Source organism: Daucus carota, chromosome 2, assembly GCF_001625215.2.
Source record: "Daucus carota subsp. sativus chromosome 2, DH1 v3.0, whole genome shotgun sequence".
Taxonomy (NCBI): Eukaryota; Viridiplantae; Streptophyta; class Magnoliopsida; order Apiales; family Apiaceae; genus Daucus; species Daucus carota.
Window position 1 is genome coordinate 47,813,656 of NC_030382.2, and position 22,597 is coordinate 47,836,252.

The window sequence follows — 22,597 nt, forward strand, 5'->3', positions numbered from 1 at the left end:
ATTTTTATTAAAAAAAGTTTTAAAAATATCATGTAGAAATACGTTTTTATTGCATCTCAAAATATGTGTAAAAAGTCAAAACGACTTTTAAAAAGGAACGGAGGAAGTATCAGATGAGACCCCATGCAAATATGCAATCCTTCCACCGATCCGAAAAGATGAAAAGTTGCACAACAACATGTGGATTCCAACCCCCTCTTTTTGGTTACAAGGAGGGGCTAGAAAACTTCGACACACGGGACAAGTCAAGTGTCTATATGCAATCCACTTGTCTAAGCAATCTCCGTGAAAATAATGTTGACACCGAAGCTCTCTAATTTCATCTGCTTCCTTCAACTCACATAAACACACTGCACATTCCGCAACACACCCATCCACCGATCCCTTTTCCGCTCCAAATCGCTTCCGCGTGCCGAGTTCTTGATCGAGATTTTCGTAAAAAGAGCTGGAAAATTGGAGGCCGATGAAGAAGGCTTTCAAAGCTAAGTAGTTTCGGTTGAGAAAATAAGCATCAAATTTTGGGACGAGGTTATGGCGAACGCATATAAGCAATACCCATAGAATAAAGAGAAGGTTTGTAAAAGATATTGCTAATAGGCTCATGGTTGTAGTTAAAATCATGAATGGATCGAATGGATCGGGGAGACAAGAGGTGGATTTATGAGAAATATAGCAGACCTAATTGTTGATTGTACCGTGCGCCTAATATGTTTGTAGTCCGCATTTCATTTACATGTGTCACGAATCGTGACGCACGCCAACTTATATGTCTCATGCATCCGTCTGCCACTTGTTTAACACGTACTCGTTCTTTTTGAAGGTGTATTTTTTTGACCGAGTTTCCTAGGGGTTCATTCATGTGAGTATCAATATCGAGCGGTTATAAGAGTATTCCAAGAATATCTTTATCGTCTAAGATATAATTTAAAATATATAATACGTATATTTCTAAAAATGTTAATTCCAATAATAATTAATCTATTTTATTTTTAATATGTGACTGAAAAAGAGGAAAATAGGGTGGATGGATAGGATTGAGGGAAATTTTTTAATAATAAAAACGGAGTAAATTTTAGAAAAATTGTACAAAATATTGATTGAATTCTAAAATAACAAAAATTCGTCCTCTACTTCTAGAAATATGTCGTTTAAATTAAAGAGTAAATTTTAAGATAGTGACTAAAGTTCCTCATTTACACAAATTACTGGTCAATAATTTACTTTTTAGGTCAGTTTCAGTTTATTTATGATTTTAAGTCGGTTTCTGATTTATTACACAAACAAATATTCTTGAGTTTAAAGTCGGAAACAGCCGGAACAAACAGGCTCATAACCTCATCGCTGGCTTTCTTCTTCGTCGCATTTCGGAGTGGAATTTTGGTTGATGCAAGTTAATAAATCCTTTTGTTTGTTTAAAAAAAACTTTCTTATTTATTTAAATATTGGAAACGGTGTTAATTACAACTTTATCTTCATCACAAAAATTATTCTTATGCCCAAACGAACAAGGGTGAAGAGTACATGCGGTTGGGCTATATTGGTGGCCAATATTTGGGCCAAGTTAAACTCCACTTTCAGGATTGATTATGCAAGTGACTCTTTCTCAAGCAATCTGATGTTCTTTTCCGCAAAGATCTCACTGGATAATTAGTTTAATAAAGGCTTCACACCAAGACAAGGTCTCCCGCCTTCTAAAACCCTTAACACTCCAAAAAATCACAAGTAAAATAAAAAATTATACATGATCCAAAGTTTGCCCGTGCTTTGAGCTAGTTTTATTCTATTATCGTGTCGAGAAATGACCTTAATTTTTATTCAAGTCCAAAGTTCGAATTTTATTAAAAATAAATAGATGTGTAATTGTATTTAATTAACTGAATATATATATGTATATATACACATATTTATTTTTTTGACAGGACTATATTTATTTGATAAAAATATACGCCACAACATGATAATTTTTATTTTCCCTGTTTTATTAAATATTTTTTCTTATTTCATATCATTTTATTATTACTTTTAAGTAGAAATCAATTATTAAGTAGACAAGGTCCAAGCAATTATCAAGCCCGTGACTTCTTGCTTTGTGGGAGATCCAGACACAAACAGGAGCAGCCCAGGTAAATTACAGTATTATACTCCTGTCATCATGTGTACTGTACACACATCTACATACACATCTACATCCCTGATCGATGTTTATATTACTGGTCTTAAAATTCATAATCTAAATTAGAGATTCATTATTATTATTATTATTATTATTATTATTATTATTATTATTATTATTATTATTATTATTATTATATTTGATATATTAATCTATTGAAATAATGAATTTCTGAAGGTTCTAATGTATGTATTTCTTGTACATTTGTCTTTCCTAGAATAATTCGAATTCCCAAGTTAATGTAAAATTATATATATTTTTCATTTCATTGGCGAATTAAAAATATTACAATCGAGTTGAAGTCGGTGTCGGTGACCTTTGTTTTTTACGAAAAACCTAAAAGGTTTCATTCTTGCTAAATAAGACCCAATTGCTTCTTAATGAATAACCGATCGATAATATTACTTTCAATTAAATAGTATGATGATTAGGCTATACTTATACAGTACTCCCTCCGTCTCTAAATACTTTTCATGTTTGTACTTTTCACGTTTGCCAACACACATTTTTAATCGTTAATATCTTTCATTTCGTAGTAGCATTAAAAATAAAAACTTCACTGTATTAAGGTACTCGTGAATACGAATCTAACAAGATCACTCATGACTATATTTAATTTTATAGATTAGATGTAAATTAGTAATTTGTCTCATGTTATGAACAGTACCGACATCCCAAATAGGAAAAGAATAAAGAGACGGAGGGAGTACTTCTTAAGAAACTGGTAATAAATAAGTATATGCATACGTACTTTCCCGATTTCAACAAATATTAGAATAGTAAATTCCAGTTGTGAATCGAACTTGGAAATATAACGATATCTTCAAATATCTTCACGAATGATATCAAATAAAATTTAAAAAGTTACTGAAACAATATTTGGAATATCTGTCGTCCTCAGCTTTTTTTTCATTCTGCAATTCCCCCCTTCACTTGACCTAATTCAGCTGCTGCAGGGTGCGGTACTCTGATTATCTCGTGGGCGTGTACTCTAGGGCGGGGTGGCCTCATTTTGATTTGTCAAGATTTTGACCATAGATCCATCTGCTGACCTTGTAAGTGGATTTATATGTTTGATCATGATCAAGGTACAATCTTTTCATGGTTTTCCTGTTGATTTTAATGAGTTTATTATGGGTTTTTGTTATGTGTTTTTTGTATTCAAAATTTCTTTTTTTGTGTGCATCTTTTATGTATATTATGTGTGTTATGTGTGTATTCTATCCATCTATGTGTGTTATATATTGATGATTATAGTCTAGTCTTGTTGGTTTCTTGTCATTGCTGTGAATTGGTTGTGCAATCGTTGAGTGGATGTGGATGTTGTTTAGTAGGTTAAGTTTAAGACTTTTACATATTCTCAGGCTTGGTTTCTGAATTTTAATTTGACTTTACTACCCTCTGAGAAAGGTTTCATTCTTATAAGATCTCTGTTGAAGTGTTGATGCTTGTTACTCTAGGATATTGATCTATGTGATTTTTACATTTTTGTCGGTAGCAGTGCAGGTGGTCTAGTGTTTGTTATAATGAATGTAATGAAGGTCGAATCCGTTACGTTTTTCAATCCATAATTATTATGATTGGTTGATTTTTTAGGTAATAATTTATTTGTAAATTGGATTGGTCTTAGTTACGGGTTTCTCTTTTATTGACTATTCATTATTTGTTTCTTTAAATAGAACAGTTACTTTAAATTGTGATTGTAATCGGAGGGATATTCTTTATGAATATTTATTACAATTTATGGGAGTCATTAATTATGACTTTATTATGCCTTTAATGGTTTTGTTCAAGTTTGGATGCCATTTTATGGCTTGTTTACCATTTTGACTCACTTGATTGTTGCTAATCTTGAATTTTATTTTTTCTCGAGTAATTGCTTTTAAATATATGCCATAAATGCTTTAATTCTCATTGATTAGAGTTTAATCCAATTTGTTAACCGGTGTATATTTATTTGCAGTCTTGATTCATGGTTTTGTTCGTACCGTATATGGGTGGCCATAATTGATGGCGTATATTCTTGGCCTAATAATCGGCAATTTGGTGCCATTTTGTTGGCTTGTTTATTAATTTTAATTTAATTTTTATTTAAAATTTTAGATATTTTTTGAAAATTATAGTTTTATTTTAATACATTTTATTAATTATTCTTAGTAATTATTTATTTTTTTATATATCTAGCCAAAGGGTCTCCCTTTGGTTAGATATATTTTTTATTCTGTTTTCTTTCTTATTTTATCTTCTTTTTGTCAAAATATTATATATATATCATTTCTACTACTTGTACCATTTTTTGATAATCTATACTGATTTTAATTATTAAATTTATTATTATTAATTTCTTGTTATTAATGGATCGTATTTGTTTCAGGTGGCGTGGTCTTACAAATTGGGACGATTTCCTTTCGGACATTAAGGTCTTATTGTCTAAGCTTCCGGAGACATTTTCATGTCTTTCGGTTAGATGATAAGCTTTTTTGAATGAAAGAAACTCCTCGGAGTATTGGCGTTTATCGATACGAGCAAGTGTATTTCTGTAAAAAAAAAAAAAAAAAAAATTCCAGTTGTGAATCAGCTGTTAAACTCAAAACACGGAGACTACTACAATTGTGGCTTTACTCACCTATCGTCCTTTACGTCCAAATTCGCCTAAAATAATTTTGCATCATATTAAATATTTGTTTAAAAAAATTCTAATTCATAAAAATTCTTAGTCGAAATGTCGCATCAAAGAATTTCTAAGTCAAATATCGACAAACGAGTAAGTTAGAAATCAACAAATTATTAGTTTACAGAAGTTAAATATATACTATTTTTATTACATAAAAAACCCGTTAATTAAATTAATTTAGCAAAAAAATGGTTATTTTGAACAGTTAAATAAATAAAGTATTGTACAGTACGCGGTATAGTAGACACTAGAAAACAACAGAAAGAGTGCGGAAAAGTGGAACTATGAATCAACAAAACAAAAGCGCTGACAATGATGAGATGAGCGCAGCTGCAGCATAGGTGTTACGTTACGTACTTTGCCCGAGTCAACTCGTTTTTTAACACGCCCAGCCAACTTGTCTCTCATCTTCACGTTATTTTTAAGCAAAATCTTGATCCTCCTTTACTCTACTGTGCCACTTTTTTTTTTCACAGAACATATTCAACCGCTAGTATAAATATTATTTTACCAAAATCTATTTTATTTATTTCATCTTTCAGACACACACACATTCGACCAGGTTGCTGTGAGGTTGGATTTCAGACCCCGAGTAAACGTGTTGTGAGACTGAGCTTCCCAGGCTGACCAAACCAAACACCCTTTGTCTTTGAGAATATTTTTAACACTTACAAGTAGTTAAACTATTAGTTTGGCCTCTTTATATTGAAGGAATATATGTTAAGGTAACACATTTCTTGGACTTTTATCTTTTTTCTTTAAATATTATTTCAGGGGTCTATTTTGGTGATGTGTTCTTTTCTGACATTTTGCATTTGATGTTCATTTGTTTTGGATTTATATGACTTCTTTAGCTGGACTGAACCAGGGCTTTTTCTATTTTTATTTGGGTTTATCTATTAAAGTTTGTATCTTGATTTCTTTTATGGGTTTAAGTGTGAACTCAGGCCTCTGGGACTTGGGAACTTAATTATATACTTGATTAGTTGTAAAGATTTAATCTTGATTGATGATCTGGGCTTATAGACCAAAACTGGATAATGGGTTGAAGTGATTTTAGATCATTAGGTGATAGATTTCTGAGTTTTGATTAGAGCTATCTTTGAAATTACTGTACTTATTGTTAGGAGTTTTGTTGTTGATGAATCTTGATAATGGTCATGATAGTTGTAGTGGAAGTTTGTGAATTTCTGGCAATGTTACTACAGGGGACTTTTGTGTGATTTCTGTAAAACATAACAGTACTACTGATTTTGATGGCAACATCACCATCTCCAAACTCATCATCACCTTCTTCTTCTGCTGCTGCTGACCCACCTGTGGCCACCACTGCTGCTCCCCAGCCTCAGCCATTTCCACCTCCTCCAGATTCTAATTCTGCTGCTCAGCCTAATGCAGCTCCTGCTACCCCTTCTGCTATTACTGCTAAACCTCCTTCTGAAGCTCCCACTAGTTCTACCAATTCAACATCATCGCCTCCTCCTCCTGCTAATTCGCCACCCCCTTCCTCTAGTCCTCCTCCATCGACACCGATTCCATTAAGTCCACCTACACTAACACCACCGACAAGTACTCCTCCACCTGCACCACCGGCAGGTCCTCCTAATACAACGCCACCGTCAAGTCCCCCTACACCTATACCCCCAAAAAGTCCTCCTATACCCCAAACTAGTCCTCCTCCTCCACCAAGTCCATCACCTCCTTCTGTACCTCCACCTACACCCGCAACAACTCCACCTGCACCACCATCAAATCCTCCCACACCACCAGCAAGTCCTCCTACACCCCCAACAAACCCACCAGTTAGTCCTCCTACGCCACCAGCAAGTCCTCCTAAACCATCTTCAAGTCCTCCTACGTCACCAGCAAGTCCGCCTAAGCCCCCAACAAATCCTCCTACACCGCCAGCAAGTCCACCTAAGCCATTGCCAAGTCCTACGCCACCCAAGCCATTGCCAAGTCCTACGCCACCAGCAAGTCCACCCAAGCCCCCAGCAAGTCCTCCACCTACACCACCCTCTGATCCACCAAAGATTCCTGCAGTTCCTCCATTGAATTCTCCTCCCAATTTGCCTTCACCACTCCCAGGAAAAAGACTCTCCCCTCCACCTTCATCAATACCTTCTCCTCCTTCACCTCCTCAAGTACCAGTGCCTCCATCAGGTAATCCGTCTACAAACAACTCTAATAAGCCCTCGACCTCGAATTCTGAAGATAATGGTGGCATTGGTATTGGAGGGACCGTAGCTGTTGTTTTGATAATAGGTCTCATACTGCTTAGTGCATGTGGAACAGTTATTTGGTGTGTCAGAAAGCGAAAGAAGAAATCTTCTGCAGTTAATGGTGGTCATGTTTTACCAACCTCACGGAGCTCTTCTCCAAAATCAGGTAGTGCTTTAAAAAATCATTTGTTTCATTCAGATTGCAAACTAAGAGTATATAGTGGAGCAGTTCCAGCAAATGATTTGATTTAGCTTAATTGCAGAGAAGAACTTGATCTGTCATGGCATTGCAACTATAAAAATATAAGATAATTTATGACTTCCCGATAATGATTCATGACATTTTAAGATATTATATTAGTATACTAGAGGTTATGAAGTAAATGTAAGATCAATCTGTGATGTTCAGATTCAGGCTTACTAAAAGCACAGGCATCAGCAGCCCATGGTGAGAATGGTAGTGGCAGTGGATTTGTATATTCGCCAGCAGAGCCTGGTGGATTGGGTAATTCGAGATCGTGGTTTACTTATGAAGAACTTTTGGAGGCTACAAATGGATTTTCGGAGCAGAATCTACTGGGTGAAGGTGGATTTGGCTCTGTGTACAAAGGCTACCTACCAGATGGAAGAGAGATAGCAGTAAAGCAACTGAAGATTGGAGGTGGACAGGGAGAACGAGAATTTAAAGCAGAAGTTGAGATAATTAGCCGTGTACACCACCGGCATTTGGTTTCCTTAGTCGGTTACTGCATTTTTGAAAATCAAAGGATGCTTGTGTATGACTATGTCCCCAACAACAACTTGTACTTCCATCTTCATGGTAAATTTTAGTGGTTAAGTAAATGCGCTGAGATAATTTTATTGGCTACTTAGTCTAACATGGTTATACTCGTCTTTCATAGGGGAAGGCATGCCAGTAATGAAGTGGGAAACACGCGTAAAGGTTGCCATTGGTGCAGCTCGTGGAATTGCTTATCTCCATGAAGATTGTAATATTCTACTCCTTTTCTGTTTAAGCATTTTGAAGAGTTTATCAATCGACTTCACATGTTAACAGCTCTTGGAAAGTGATCATAAGCACTATATACTTGCTGCATACTCAGTAGCATGTCAACTTCCGGTCTTTTTGATGCACTTTCCTTTCCTTTGATTAGTGTTAGCAGTGATAAGTTATCAGTATCGAACAGTCACACTGTTGCATTGACTAGAAACACTGTCATTAATCTTGTGCCAAAACTTGCAAATAATATACTAGTATAATGGCATAACAATCATGTAGGGGTGCCCATTATGCTGACTAGTGACTACAGTGAACACTATTTGAGACGGCAAAAGGATTCTAAATTTCTGGTATCGTGTCATGACATGACCTGGTCTAGGACTTCAATATACCGAGAGCTGCTCACTTTATGAAAATATTTCTTATTAAAGCTTATGGTAGTCATGCTATTGTCTTGATAGGAGTCACAAATTATGTACGTGAAATCTTGAATCACCATACCGACAGTCAAAAGAACCAGAGTTGCCTAAACATATTAAACTGATCAGCAGCTAACCTGCTTCAGCTTGCAGCCTTGCTCAGTTGTATGACACATATATTATTTCATTGTTTGATAAGCCATTATTTTGTTCAATTTTACAGGTAATCCTCGCATAATTCATCGAGATATCAAGTCATCAAATATTCTTTTAGATAACAACTTTGAATCACGGGTATGCTAAATCTTCATTGATTTTCTTTGGCTAATCTTTGTATATGCTTGATTGTTTTCTAATATTCTTTTCCCTTTTACAGGTTTCTGATTTTGGGCTTGCAAAACTTGCTTTGGATGCAAATTCACATATAACAACACGTGTTATGGGAACCTTCGGGTTAGTACTACAATTATTAAGATAAAAAAACAGTCAGTAAATATTATATCAATGCATAAAATTTTTGATGGTTAAAGAGGCTTAAGATTAATTTCATTTTCAGATACATGGCTCCTGAATATGCAGCTAGTGGTAAATTGACTGAAAAATCTGATGTTTATTCTTATGGCGTTGTGCTTCTGGAACTAATTACTGGACGCAAGCCTGTGGATTCTTCTCAACCCTTGGGAGATGAAAGTTTAGTTGAATGGGTTAGTTATTGCTTGCGGAATTTATTCATCTTTAGTATTTTTCTTCATTGTTCTTCTTGCATATGCTGGCCTATTTCAGTGCTGTTAAATCTTATGCATTATCTCTGTACTGTATTAAATACCGTCTTTATCCTTGTTTAATGTCTTTGTTTTTTCATAGGAGTCCACTATTAGTACAAGTTGCTCAAATAATAATCTGTGTTGCTTCTTTTTAAAGAAAAAAAATTAGATATGTAGTTGTTGTGCTTCTTGAGCTTTCACACTTTTAGTGGGGAAAGTTTTTTTGCTTACGCCTGTTTTTACGTGCATAATAATTAATAAAAAGTTATGGAGGTCATATATATAATTGTTGAACATTTTTAATATAGCCTTGTTGCTTTAGTCACCAATTAAATTTAAACTTTTAGGCTACAGCATGGATAAAACTTCGCTCTGTGTCAATAATATGTAGAGAAGTTCAAAACTCTGAGAGATTACAGGCATTGGCAGTCTTATGTTTTTTTCTTTCAATTTTCTTGTAAAAAGTATATAGCTTTTATAATGTGACTAATATGTTAATTGGATATTGTTAAGATCCGTTGAAGGTCTGGTACTCATCCATAAATGATCAAGTTATACACTAGAAAATTCTACTTGCTATCTGAATGATATCCTCCTATCACTCTACCCCTTTACCAAGAACTTTTAATATTTTCATTTAGGCTCGACCCTTGCTTGGTCATGCACTTGAGACAGAGGATTTTACAGCATTGGCAGATCCAGGGCTTGAAAATAACTATGTCGACATTGAGATGTTTAGACTGATTGAGGCTGCTGCAGCTTGCGTGCGACATTCAGCTGTGAAGAGACCACAAATGGGGCAGGTATTGTTTTCCTGACTCGTCTTCATTTTTTAGTATACGTCTTAAAATTTACCGGATGTCTTATCTTCATAAGTTTGTAATTATCAGGTTGTGAGAGCATTTGATAGCATGGTCACTGCAGACTTAACCAACGGTATGAGAGTCGGTGAAAGTGAGGTATTCAACTCTGCAGAACAATCTGCAGAAATCAGATTGTTTAGGAGGATGGCATTTGGTAGTCAAAATTACAGTACAGATTACTTTAGTCAAGGTAGTAAAAATAGTCATTTGCCCTGATGTACATTTCTTGTATAGCTCAATTATTTAGATATATCTAGAAAGTGTCAAAATAAAGCAGATTTGCTGCTCAGCTGAGAGAGGTACGAGTTACCTCAGTTTTGAACTCCAATAGATAGAAAAGAAGAGAAGCTCGGAATTTAATTTTGCAAGTAAGTTCCATAGCGTCTTTTATATCTATAATTTGATTTAATGCTTTGTGAAGAAAGAAATTCACATAAAAATATCATGTACTTACTCAAACGAGTATAATTTCCCTTGATTAGTAGGCCAAGTGTGGGAAACACTATGGCTTGGTGTGGAGAAGAGCAAGACTTGTCACAAGATTTCATTATAAATTCCCGTAGCTAATATTCTGAGCAAGCAATCTCTATCCTTCTGTTGATTAAGTTTCCACTTTCCGCATCTATACATGTGTATCAATCAACCTGAGTTTAACTTCTCAGGGATTCCTGTGCCTTAGCCAGCCAGAGGTGGCATTCTTCATCTTTATTTCAATCATTGTGGTGAATGTTCATATCAAGTTAACATTCTGTTATAATCTCATTGGTTATGAATGATAGTTTGATCATACAACTGCTTCAACCTCTGAAACATAATTTTGGATTGTAGTTTTATGTGTGTATTGCACATAACTGACTGAGAATTGGGGTACTTTGTATAAGATTGCTTAGAAAGTGTAATACTTTCCCCCTTTTCTTTTTTCCTGGGTTTGAAATACAGAAGAAACGAGTGCACCAGCTTATTCATCAAACTGCAGACTTGCACTTTGTAACTACTATTGAAATTTTATGCAGCAACAAATATTTACTCTTCTTTCTTTAAACAGAAACAATCCACAATGGAAGTTCTGAGAGAAAGTTGATAGATAAAGATGATATTAACCTGTTCTTACGTAAATTCTCCTTCGCAATAAGCTTTGTAATTATATAGTAATGAATTACAATGGTGCCAATGTCTAACAATATTATACACCAAAACATAATGAACTTTCTCAAACTTGGTCAGCATCAGGGCCCCCATTTCCGTCCTCTCGAAAATCATACTCAACCACAAGATTAAGATTGTCTACCAATCTGTGATATTGTGAGCATCCTGCACACTGCAAAGAAATGTCAGAAGCTAGTACGGATAGTTACAGAGATTCAACACATTTAAAATTTGAAAGTGACACCCTAAATGTATCTTATGCTTCAAAGTCTGACTTAAAGCAACATATATGACCTTGGCAATATCTACCGTTAACACTAGAACTAATAATTTTCTTTTGATAGTTTAGAATTAGAGCTTCTAAACTGGTAAAAGAAGGTCGTCTTTACTCTAGCAACCGAGCTGAAGTAAAAGAAAATATACCTGAATATAAACTGTTCCTTTTTCATATGCCAGTTTGTTTATGAGCCTTTGCGATCTCTCGCCACATATATTACAAGTAAACTGGACTAACAAACTTCTTCTTGGGAGTTTTAAGTCGATACTAACTTCCTGCAACACAAGGTACCGAGGCAAGTGTCACTAATGCAAAAAACAATACAGAGAACATATTACGTCAACTATTCAGATACCATGAACACAGAAACCAATGAACCATATTGGTCTATTTCACAAAAGAAAAACATAAAGCATCTTGAAAAATTATCTATTCTTTGCCTCACATCCTTGCTAGTGGTTTAAAGATTTGGATGATTTTTAATTCTCCAATATGCTTAATACTAAAAAGGCTTACTGAGTAACACTGACATTCAAATAGATATAAATTTCCTCGGATGAGCATATATCACTTCAAATAATGCAACAACCACAATTGCAGATTTGCCTCCTAGGAGCAACTCCAACGATGAAAAACTCTTAACTAAAAAATGAGTTGGCATACCAAAAATAAAAAATATAAATAATCTCATGAAAATATCACACTTCAACCATACTCTCCCCTTGATTCTAGCTAAGCGCCTATGGATGACTATATTTGTTGAACCACTACAGACCACATCAACAATCACTATATTAAAACAATACATTCTATTTATAACAACTTAAAATAATAACATGCTATATTTAAAATATAGCCAATCAATATAGCCGGTACCATCAAAACAAAATGTGTTACAGGTTCAACATATATTACATTATGTCTTGCATGTCCAATTTGGCCAACCATTATAGCCAACCCTATCGGATATTTCTAAAATATAAATCAGACGTCTTCTACTTATCAAACAATTCATGCAGGTGTTTGCTATCATTTCATGACAAATATGATATTAAAATAGATGTTAATTGATGCTATCGTCTAACCATAGAAAAACCTCAAAGACTAAATTCTTCTTCTTTTTGACAGGATTTAAAACTAACTTTTAAGCATAAGTATTTTCATAAAACTTAACTACACATTTGCATACTAATAATGAAGATTAATAATTTATCAATTCACAACATCATTAGCACAAAGATTGCAGCTTCAAGTCATTAACAACAAAAGTTCCAACTTAATCACAACAAAATTGTACCTGTGCAGATTCATTCGAATCAACCGAGTTCACTGACCCAGGAACCGCTTCAGCATTATCATCAAAACACGAAACAACGGAAGCTGACATTACACATCTTAGTGCCCATGACTGCTTCTGTGAAATTTTCAGCCTGTAAACCACAATCAGGGACATATACACATATACACATACATAACATATCTACATACATATTAGCTACAAAAAACATATATACATACATACATATATAGTTCAACAGAGTTAATCAAAAAACTAAAGCAAATATCATAAACCCTAGAATCAATTAAAATTAAAGAAAATAGATACCTGCAAGATTTAGGGGTTTTATTAGGATTACACAAATCAGGCCTAAAGGAGTTAGGGCATGAAATTGAGGAAATGGGTTGACGAGAAATGGGGGAAAATGAAGAAAAGGCGGGAAAATTGTAGAGCAAATTAGTGCTAGTAGCCATTGATGACAGAGTTTTGTGAATACTTGTCGGGCCGGGTCATGCCCTTCATAAACAGCAATCCATTTTCAGATTATTAATTTAGTTTCCGAAATTGCCCTCCTTATTTTCCTGACTCCTTTTCTTTTAGCAAAATAGTAAAAGAAAGATACTGTATATATTAGAGTATCATCTTAACTGAATTTTAATATAAAAAATCAATTTTTTTTGTACCAATTAAACTGAAAAAAAATTGAGGAATGGTGGAAAGATGAAGTAATTATTATGCAGTAATTTAAGAAATTTGATTTTTTGCGAGATACTATATTATGACTTCTAAATATAGGTATTCATTTTGTAGTTTATGTGTTTATTTAATAATTTAACTAGAAATCTACACTTATTATACTATAATAATAATAATAATATAAGGAGACAGTTGTAAACACTACCGATTACTACAATAAAGCTTATAAAGAATGGTCTTATAAAGGATGGTCTTCCTGCCTACTACTTTTTACTTAGAAAGATTTTAATTGATGGAGATTTTTATGCATACAGGAGTCATCATTATTAATAGGATTTGAGCCGATCCACCTAACAAAAAAGTGATTGTTAGCGTACCGCGAGCACACACTAAAAACTCTGTATAAAGAAATGTCCAACTGCATACTATTTTCACTAATCACTAATTACAAAGAAGATATGCAAAAGGGCTAATACTTGAGTATTCTAAATCCACAATTAATTTATGTTTGCAAAGATGTTGCAAAAAGTTGTGTGTACAGGTATGGATTGATTAATCAGTGGATCAAGTGATGATAAAAAAGTTGATGTGCTTTTGAATCCTGTTCCATCAACTTGATTAGTGATCAAGAGATTTTTTGCAACATATAAGCAACAATTCCTATTCTCTAACCAAGTGTTGCCATTATAATCAGTCTTCTTCATCAACTTCATGAAAAGGAAGTGGCACTATCTTAACTGCCCTAAACTTGCCAGCATTATTTAGATGCTCATTCTCCAATCTGCAGGACCATTCCAAACAATTAGTTCATAATGACTAAATTCTGATCGGATAAATAATGCCTTAATGATGCTGCAAGAACATATCCATAATGAAGAATGTTGATTGAGTTCGAATATGCCTAATATACCTGTAAAAATTCCACTGTCCTCTTCTAATGATTTCAAGGGCTGCTAAAATCAGCCCTGTGATTCTGTAGTCAATACTGCCAATATTGTAGTGGAGCACTGATTGTAACCAAGCTAGCCTAAGGACAAAGTTTAATCCCTGAAAGATACATGCGCCATATTTCTTGTTAAAGTTAATTTAACAATTTGAATTAATTATGCATCAAGAACTAATTGCACAAAGCTTATATACCATGGAGAGGAAGTAAATGAATCTTTGACGAAGTATCAAATCATTTCTTAACCAGGGATTCTTAGAGCCCTTCTGCAGTAAACCCCAATCCCTTACAAAATCCCAGTATAACTGGTAAACAGTTGCAACACTGGACATGATCACAACTACAAAAAGCCATCCAGTAGTTCTTTCTTTCTCATAGGTCACTTTTGCTCCTGCTGCTAACATTGCAGATACATATTTGCCAAGATTTACTAGGTGGCTGGTTTCCCCTTCATCAAACCACCTCCTAGCGCACTGAAAGCACCCAAAAAAGAGTAATTAAGGATAAAAACCATGATCTTGATTGATGGCCTAGGTATACTCATTTGAACTAATATAACAAGCTTAACCTGCATAGCTCGCAAGTAATATGGAAGGAATGATATGGCATAAGAAAGATCTCTGTAATTTTTGGTTCTCAGGCAGTATCCATAATCCTGAGTTTTGTAGCTTGCTGTAATATAGTAGCAAGTGACATACTCGAGGTTTCTAAGCATTGGTACCTGATTGAAATTCACATTAAGAGTAAACACAATTAGTCTTTCAGCTCTTCAGAAAGCTACACCAAACTTGCATTTTTATATCAGAGGTCTACAAATTCGACTTCTGCATAACTGAATTTACCTGGCTACAAAGTTGATCAGCCATGAAAAAGTCCAGCATAGCAACCTGAAATTTGGAGTTAACAAAACAAAATAATTATTAATCTGGTTGATGGTTATTAATATAATATTTGAAATTTAGATGTACATGGTGAAATCAAGGTTACCTTGTATAGAGGGGATAGAACAATATTTCTTATTACACGAAGTAAGCGATAGCGGGTTGATTTGTAGACTACGTTGACAGGGCAGACCAGTAGTAGAAAAGAAATCTGTATACATTGAAAGAGGCAAGATCATGTAAATTTCTTTCCTTCCTAGTTTATAAAATGATTTTTGAGTAAATTGGTAAGCAACAAATTACCAATAGTAGTAGGCCAGGTATAACTTGAACTTGAGAATAAGAATATCCCTTCGCTATGAGAGATATATGAATAAACAAGACGCCAACCACAGCCGTCATTGCCATAGTACAGATCAAGAACACATCCCTGTATTTAAGGTCTTTTGTTGGGGAGAGTTCGAAGATGAAACTATAATTTATACGAGTCTTCTTCCATGCGAAAATGTTGCATCCGTATAGAAAGAAATGTAAAAACAGCAGGCTGAACATGCTGAAATATATAAAAACATTATGTTATATAATTGGCTACTTATGGATGACATTCCAAAATTTATGATTTATATTATGAAGGCGGCATTTGTAATTATGGATTAGGTTGCTTGCCTAAGAACTGGATAAACAGTTTCCATGTACACTGTATCAGACTGAGGTCTATACATTCCTGCTATATGAGCCATAATGCCATAGCCAACAAAGAACACAATGAAGCAACCTGTGAATAACCCTGTTGAAAAATGATAAACTGATTATGAATACTTTATGTTGATCACACCAAAACATTATTATTTTTTTTAACAATGATTTATTTACGAAGATTATCAGAACTTTTTGTGGGTTTCTGAATAACTTGTCTTTCTACAGCTTTATTAATGATTCATCTTTGATTAAATTTATGAAATTAATAACGTGTGATGGTTCCACTCATAAGTTGTGGACCTTCTTGACCCTGTGATGCATCATATAGAGTGCTAGTTGAATGGATGCTATAACTATGTCCAATCATATTTCTCTGAATTTCTTTCCATAAGATTATAGAGCACACAAAAGCTCAGTAATCTCCACATAAAGCTAGTGGTGTTAGAAGGAAAAAAACCATTCTTTATGTTATCTGTTATTTAAAGTAGACAGTAGTAGTTAGACTTGAATTATTGTCCAGTAGCCACTTTCTAAACATGATTATGTATGTCATAACATATCTGATAAAAAATTGGAAATCAGATACATTCACTTAAGCAGCTTTAGGTACTGATCAGAAGAAATTAAGTTACCAATGAAAAAGGTGACAGCATGAGATTCCTTTCTTTGAGTTGGTTTAAGGTATTTCATGGCCTTCCTTTTATCATCTTCAGCAAAGTGTTTGATAAAAATTTCCTCAACTTCATCTGCTAATTTCATAACCTGTCATATAAATTAACTCATAAGTTTAATCCAACTTTTAAATTTCTAATACAATCTCTGACAGGCAAATTTTAGTATTAGCCATATATATTTTAAAGCCCATTTCTTATTTAAAGCAGTAATTCAAGTTGTCCACGAACAATCGATAATGCCATACGATGACATACACACATCCAATCATCTATCAAACAAAACATGGTGCAGTATTATTTCCCCCACTACATGACACTGGTTCATTGTGCACCATGAACTTTTTTCACTTATTCTTAGACTGCATTTGACTAATGATTTACCTTGTCTGAACTGTTGAAGTATGAGCTTTCAACTACTTTTAAATAGATGGGAAGAACTTGTTTGTTAGTTACCTGTAGAAAAAGCAATTAAAAATTTAAAAAGATGATTTACTGAAAGGGAAAAGAAAGGGTGATATTAGGATAGCTGGCAGCAACAAAAAACTACACATACTACTTACTTTGTCAAATTTCTTCAAAATCTTGGCAAAAGCTAGCATGTTCAAATTCCTGAATGTCATGGTTATACTTAGATAATGTCACATTCAATTAAACATTAAGCACAGATATGAATTTAAAGAGGCATTTCATCACTGGGGTACCTGTAAGTTTTGAGATGGCCTAGACCTTTATAGAGCTCGATGAATGCTCCTTTAATCATTTTTCCGGCATGATTTATTTTTGTTTTGTTGATGTGCACATTCTTTCCATTCATGGCACCTTTTCTAGACGACTGCTTGATTAAATCATCCCACAGTAGATATGAAAATGCACGGGTTGGATTGGTGAGAGGAATATGTATTTTTAGATTTTTCCCTTGAGAACTGAAAAATCGGCCTGAGGGAGTTCTTGAATTTGAGTCCACCCTTTTCATTTTTATTGATTTCATAGCCTCATCAAATTTTGAAGAACCAGAGAAGTCGATATCATTCTGATCAAACTGATCATCCTTTTCGTTACCCTGCTCACGTTCTTGCTCTGTTATGCACCGAGGGGACTCTTCATCTGTCATGTAAAAAACAAAATTTTATTAGAATATTTATATTGTTATAAACTTAATATACTGCTGCATTGTCAGAGTGTCATGCTCTATTTACCACATGAAATGGTGCCCGAAATGGAGTCATCTTCTTTTAGATCATCTTCATTTGCACGTTGTGATTTTATTGCAATCTTAAGGTCAAGTAGGATCTCCATTTGTTTCTTCAAAGATTCCCCCCTCTCCAAGAACTCTTTCTCTTTATTTCTGAAAAATTGATTCACTTTATTAAGTTGGAGGTCCAAACATGAAAAAAATTCTAGAGCTGCTTCACTATCATCAGCAAACTGCTCCAGCAGTTCAGTCTCGTACATGTCTCCTTTGCTTTCTGATGATTCAAGTTTCTTGTGAACCTGATTATTAAAACAACACCACAATATTAGCCTCATTAGTTTAGCATACTAAATATGTAATATTGTGGTAAAGGGTACAACTCATGTAAAGAATTTTGTATTTTATTGGCATATATGAGGAAGGTGTATAAAGTTTCAGGTAGAGGTAAATGAAGTACATGAATTATCCCATGGTCTCGACGTTTGTTGCCAAATGATGAGATTTTTCTTATCGAGGAGAAGATGGTTTTTCTTATAGAGCTCTCATGGTGGTTGGAGGGTGCATTTTCGACGTTCAAGAGATGGATTTTCTTAAGATCTTTCTTCAGTCGCCCATAATCAACAAAGGCATCTTTCCATTCGGGAACAAGCTGACCCTGAAACTGCTTGGAAAACTTTACCATCTCGATGAAAACTTTATGTTTTCTACTTGATTTCTCAGAGAGACAGAGAGAGCTGAAGAATAAGATGGTGCTTGAGACAAGTGACTTGAGAGTGTTTTGATAGTAGGTTAGCAACACCTTATTTATGAACAGGAAAAGGAATTTGAATCAAAGCACATTCCAATATATCCTCTAACAATTGTTTCCACTAGGAGGCTCATGCATAGTATTTTGATTCTCCGGGAAATGGGAAGAATACCACCAGATGTGATAACTTCTAGCTATGCAAAATGCCCTCACCAGAACTATGGAAGTCCATGTATTTAAAGTAATAGAGGGCGGGCCACAAATATAGACTATGTAGACTAAACTGTGCTGGGCGTGAGTATTTAAATTTTATATATCGGAGATTTTTTAAAATTTTGTTTATTTTTGTTATCAGACTGGATGTGGTTAATGGCAAAGTAATGTGCAAAAACACATATCTTGGCTCTAATTGAACCAGACTGATCTCCACTAAATTGAGGATCCCAGAAAGTTTACAATAATTCTGGTACTCTTTCACCAATATAAAAAAGAAGATTTGTCCCGCTTTATAGTAAACAAAAGCTTATTTTACACAAAGGACTGTGTTAAAAACTAATCAACTTACAAATTAGTATTTATTCCAATAATAATCCCCGGGATGAGAAAGAGCGACAACTCCAAGCCACTTGAGCTATCTGATCGCGGTCACTATAAAAGAGTTTTAAACAACATACAATAGGAATTTGCATGTATTATGGGAGTAGCCTAGAATAGCTAGTAGCAAATTATAGAGAAGAATGTTCTATATTTCCAAATTCCGAATAATATTCCCACATCTCCTGAATCAGTATGTATGCCTATAATGGTTCGTATACTATAAGTCCTCTGCAGCTCTGCTCTCCCATAACAACTAGCTACCTACTTCTTTGATTCTCCTAAATTGTTGCCCTCCACGGCACATCTGTAAATTCTTGTTGAGTTTCCATATCAATTACCAAGTCTATATCGTTTCTGGATCTTTACTCTTTTAAACTCAGACCGAAACGTTTGACAAATGACAAGGATAGCAACAGCATCAATCAATGACAGAAACACTTGAAAACTGATATTGCCCTCCTCTGTCCAGACTCCAGAGCCAACTACCATCTATTAATTTTGGGAGCTATTTATCTGAATGGGAAATCAGCAAGCTGGTATCATATGTAGAAATTATGAATTGCTATAAACTTTTAAATTGATATGTGACAGAAGGATTTGGCGCTAAAAATTATAGCGTCAAGAGTTCTAAATGTAATCTCATCACATTATCTTCCTGCTAGAGACCATAGGAAAAAAAAAAGAAAGGATTTCAGTCACTTACGGTAGCCTTTTTTTTGTTATACTTTATAAGAGTATCAAAATGCGTGCCAAATAATAGCGTAAAGATTCTGGTCGGACGGAGGCAGTACTGAACAAGATGAAGAAAAACCAAAATATTGGAGGAATAGATTAGAATATGAAGTACTGCGTCATTCTTCACATAGAACAAATTAGGCACTGGTGCGTTTCAAATCCAGTTATAAACGATGTCAACTATTTTCATTTGTCGATTTCTTAAACAATCCGTGCAAATGTGAAATTGATACGAGGAACACGGATGAAATTGAGTTCCATGAAATGATGGATCACTGCAACTTTTCATAGAAGAAAAACAAATACAAAAGACGTGGCGTATTTTCTTAATCATAATTCATGGGTGCTAAACATTTATGGCCTAAAGCATAAATATTGCAATCAATATCTTTCTTTTCACGTGATAAAAATAATGAGATTAACATTCAGCCAATGAATAATCGTTTGTTAATCACTTCAAGTCTGCAATCAGCCCCGCATATAAAATCTCGTAAACAGCGAACAGCAAGGGCTCAGATAGGGCACTCAGAGAAAGCAAAGATTACATGGAACACACTGAACTTTATATTCTATGGTCACAATCTATTGTCTCGATCGGTAGTGTGTCAATCCCTGTTCTCACACCTTTGTACGGGACTTGTATGTATACACCAAGGCGGATCCAGAATTTAATAAGCGGGGGCTTTAATTACTGTTTTATAAAAAATCAAATGTTTATAAATCTCATATCAAATATTCAAATCTTACTCAATACTACTTCATAAAATTTAAAAAGGTGCTTATATAATTTTATTTTAATTTTACTACTAAAATTTTATTTTCTTTGGATCAGGAGATGCTACTACTGCTGCGTCCCCCTCTTAGTCCCTAGAATCGTTATCTACAAAGATTTTTTGGTTTGTTACAAACTGAAATCTTGCATACGGAACCAATGATCGAGAAGACTTGAAATGATGCGATCCATTATGGTCTGACTTGGAAACCATTACTGAAATATTACGAGTGAAATACTCTTTATCGCGTGCTTGAACTTCAGGCCATACACATACATAGGCCGTAGCGCATGTTCGCCTAATAGTCGTGTGTAATTGTTGTCCTTGTTGGTCGAAAAGAAAGAGATAAGAGATTACTGGAGATCTTTGTAGTTTTCGCGGCACTTTACTTGATCAAACCGAGTCTGAAACGATCATGAAACTCGGGACATTCAGTTGTGTTCAACTTGTATTGGCGACATGTCATGTCTTATGTCTAATATTTCACACTAATGCATGCATGCGACGTGTTTGTGATGTTCCGATTTTGTTCAACTGCATCACATGACGGTATTGTTTCATAGTTCACAAAAGGAAACAAATGGAACAAATAATTAGCACCTGAGTTTAGGTGTCCGCTGTCGTGTTCATCTTGCCATTAATTTATTCTTCCACCTGCCTTTAATCCAGAAATAGATTTCCTTCTGAATGAAACAATAAATGGTTAACATTAATCCATTTGCCTCTTTTTCATAAAGGCGTTTAAGTTATTGTTTTTCTTCTCTTCAACATATTAACATCCCCTCTGACTTTTTATACATACTAGTCTTTAACGAGCGGTTATAAAATTTGTAATTTATTTTTTATAATTTAAATTTTAACATCATTTTATTAGTACTTTAATATTAATGAATTGAACTTTAATTAAATTATATTAACCAGCGAATTACATTTTTCTCACAGAAATTTAGTTTTTACAATTTATTATTTATTTAAAAATAGTTTTTTGTTATAAATATGGGATGATTTATTATTCAATTAATTTTAAATTATATTTTTCATATTTCGTATATCTTCATATGTATGAAAAAAAGATATTTGTCGTGTGCCATATTAGAGTTAGAAAAATTATGTAATTATTTGTGTTTGTATTGATATAGAACATGTTAGAATTCGAAAGAGTTATACGAAGGTTCTTGTTTAAAAAAATATTCACAATTATATATTTATAATTTTATTTTAATGTCATTATAATTTTTTTAATGAAATAATAAAGCAAGCCGAAGGCTCGAAAGCTATATGCGTGTGGTAAGCGAAAAGCTCAAAAGTTATATGCGTGTGGTGTTTTGGATCGGTTTAAAACTTGTATTTATTATGAGATAGATTTTTAGTCTTATAATTGTTTAAAACTTGTACCTATAGATTTCTAGTGTGATTTTTTTTTGTTTTTAGCAAGATAATAATATAAGAATGACTAAAATAACATGACCAAACCGAGAAACATGAACAAAATTTAGGATCACAAATTATGCCCATGTTTTATTATAGTATAGTATAGATTTCAATGTATTTTGAGCAGGCCTCAAAATTATTATTTTATATATATTTTTTCAATTAAACTATTTTTTATTTACTTTTATTCAAAAATAATTGGAAAATGATATTTTTAAAAGACCGGTCATAATACACTGAATTGTGTGCAAACAATCAAAGCGTTATATAAAAAACGGAGGAGTTTTAGTAGTGAAAATTTGAAAATTTTGCTTAATTATAGAACATGAATTTACGAATACAAGTGTTTTTAATATATCAATAGAGATAAAGGCAGAGACATACGAATTCTTTTAATTAAGTCGAAAG

The 22,597-nt window shown here is 34.0% G+C and overlaps 3 protein-coding genes across 4 annotated transcripts; 1 reads left to right on the plus strand and 2 right to left on the minus strand.

Moving 5' to 3' along the window:
• Positions 1-5,963: 5,963 nt before the first annotated feature.
• Positions 5,964-10,487, plus strand: LOC108209829 (proline-rich receptor-like protein kinase PERK9). The gene is made up of 8 exons (XM_017380964.2): positions 5,964-7,235; positions 7,479-7,889; positions 7,972-8,058; positions 8,712-8,782; positions 8,865-8,941; positions 9,045-9,192; positions 9,894-10,055; positions 10,143-10,487. The coding sequence occupies exons 1-8, from the start codon at positions 6,104-6,106 to the stop codon at positions 10,329-10,331; spliced, it is 2,277 nt and encodes a 758-aa protein (XP_017236453.1). The 5' UTR covers positions 5,964-6,103; the 3' UTR covers positions 10,332-10,487.
• Positions 10,488-11,118: 631 nt separating this feature from the next.
• LOC108206209 (uncharacterized) lies at positions 11,119-13,358 on the minus strand. Of its 2 annotated transcripts, none has more exons than XM_064087883.1 (4): positions 13,145-13,358; positions 12,836-12,968; positions 11,685-11,816; positions 11,119-11,433 (listed from the first exon to the last, which is right to left on the minus strand). In XM_064087883.1, exons 1-4 carry the CDS (start codon positions 13,288-13,290, stop codon positions 11,326-11,328), a joined length of 519 nt encoding a protein of 172 aa, XP_063943953.1. In that variant the 5' UTR covers positions 13,291-13,358; the 3' UTR covers positions 11,119-11,325. The 2 variants fall into 2 exon arrangements, with proteins under 2 accessions (XP_063943953.1, XP_017231921.1); XM_017376432.2 differs by having other exon boundaries at positions 11,685-11,813; positions 13,145-13,357.
• A 614-nt stretch (positions 13,359-13,972) lies between these two features.
• On the minus strand, positions 13,973-18,926 carry LOC108206208 (phosphate transporter PHO1 homolog 1-like). Its single transcript, XM_017376430.2, has 14 exons — positions 18,363-18,926; positions 17,910-18,204; positions 17,415-17,817; positions 17,274-17,322; positions 17,095-17,166; positions 16,672-16,801; positions 16,007-16,127; positions 15,644-15,893; positions 15,447-15,551; positions 15,302-15,346; positions 15,028-15,180; positions 14,654-14,932; positions 14,424-14,560; positions 13,973-14,294 (listed from the first exon to the last, which is right to left on the minus strand). The coding sequence occupies exons 1-14, from the start codon at positions 18,585-18,587 to the stop codon at positions 14,204-14,206; spliced, it is 2,355 nt and encodes a 784-aa protein (XP_017231919.1). The 5' UTR covers positions 18,588-18,926; the 3' UTR covers positions 13,973-14,203.
• Between the last annotated feature and the right edge of the window lie 3,671 nt (positions 18,927-22,597).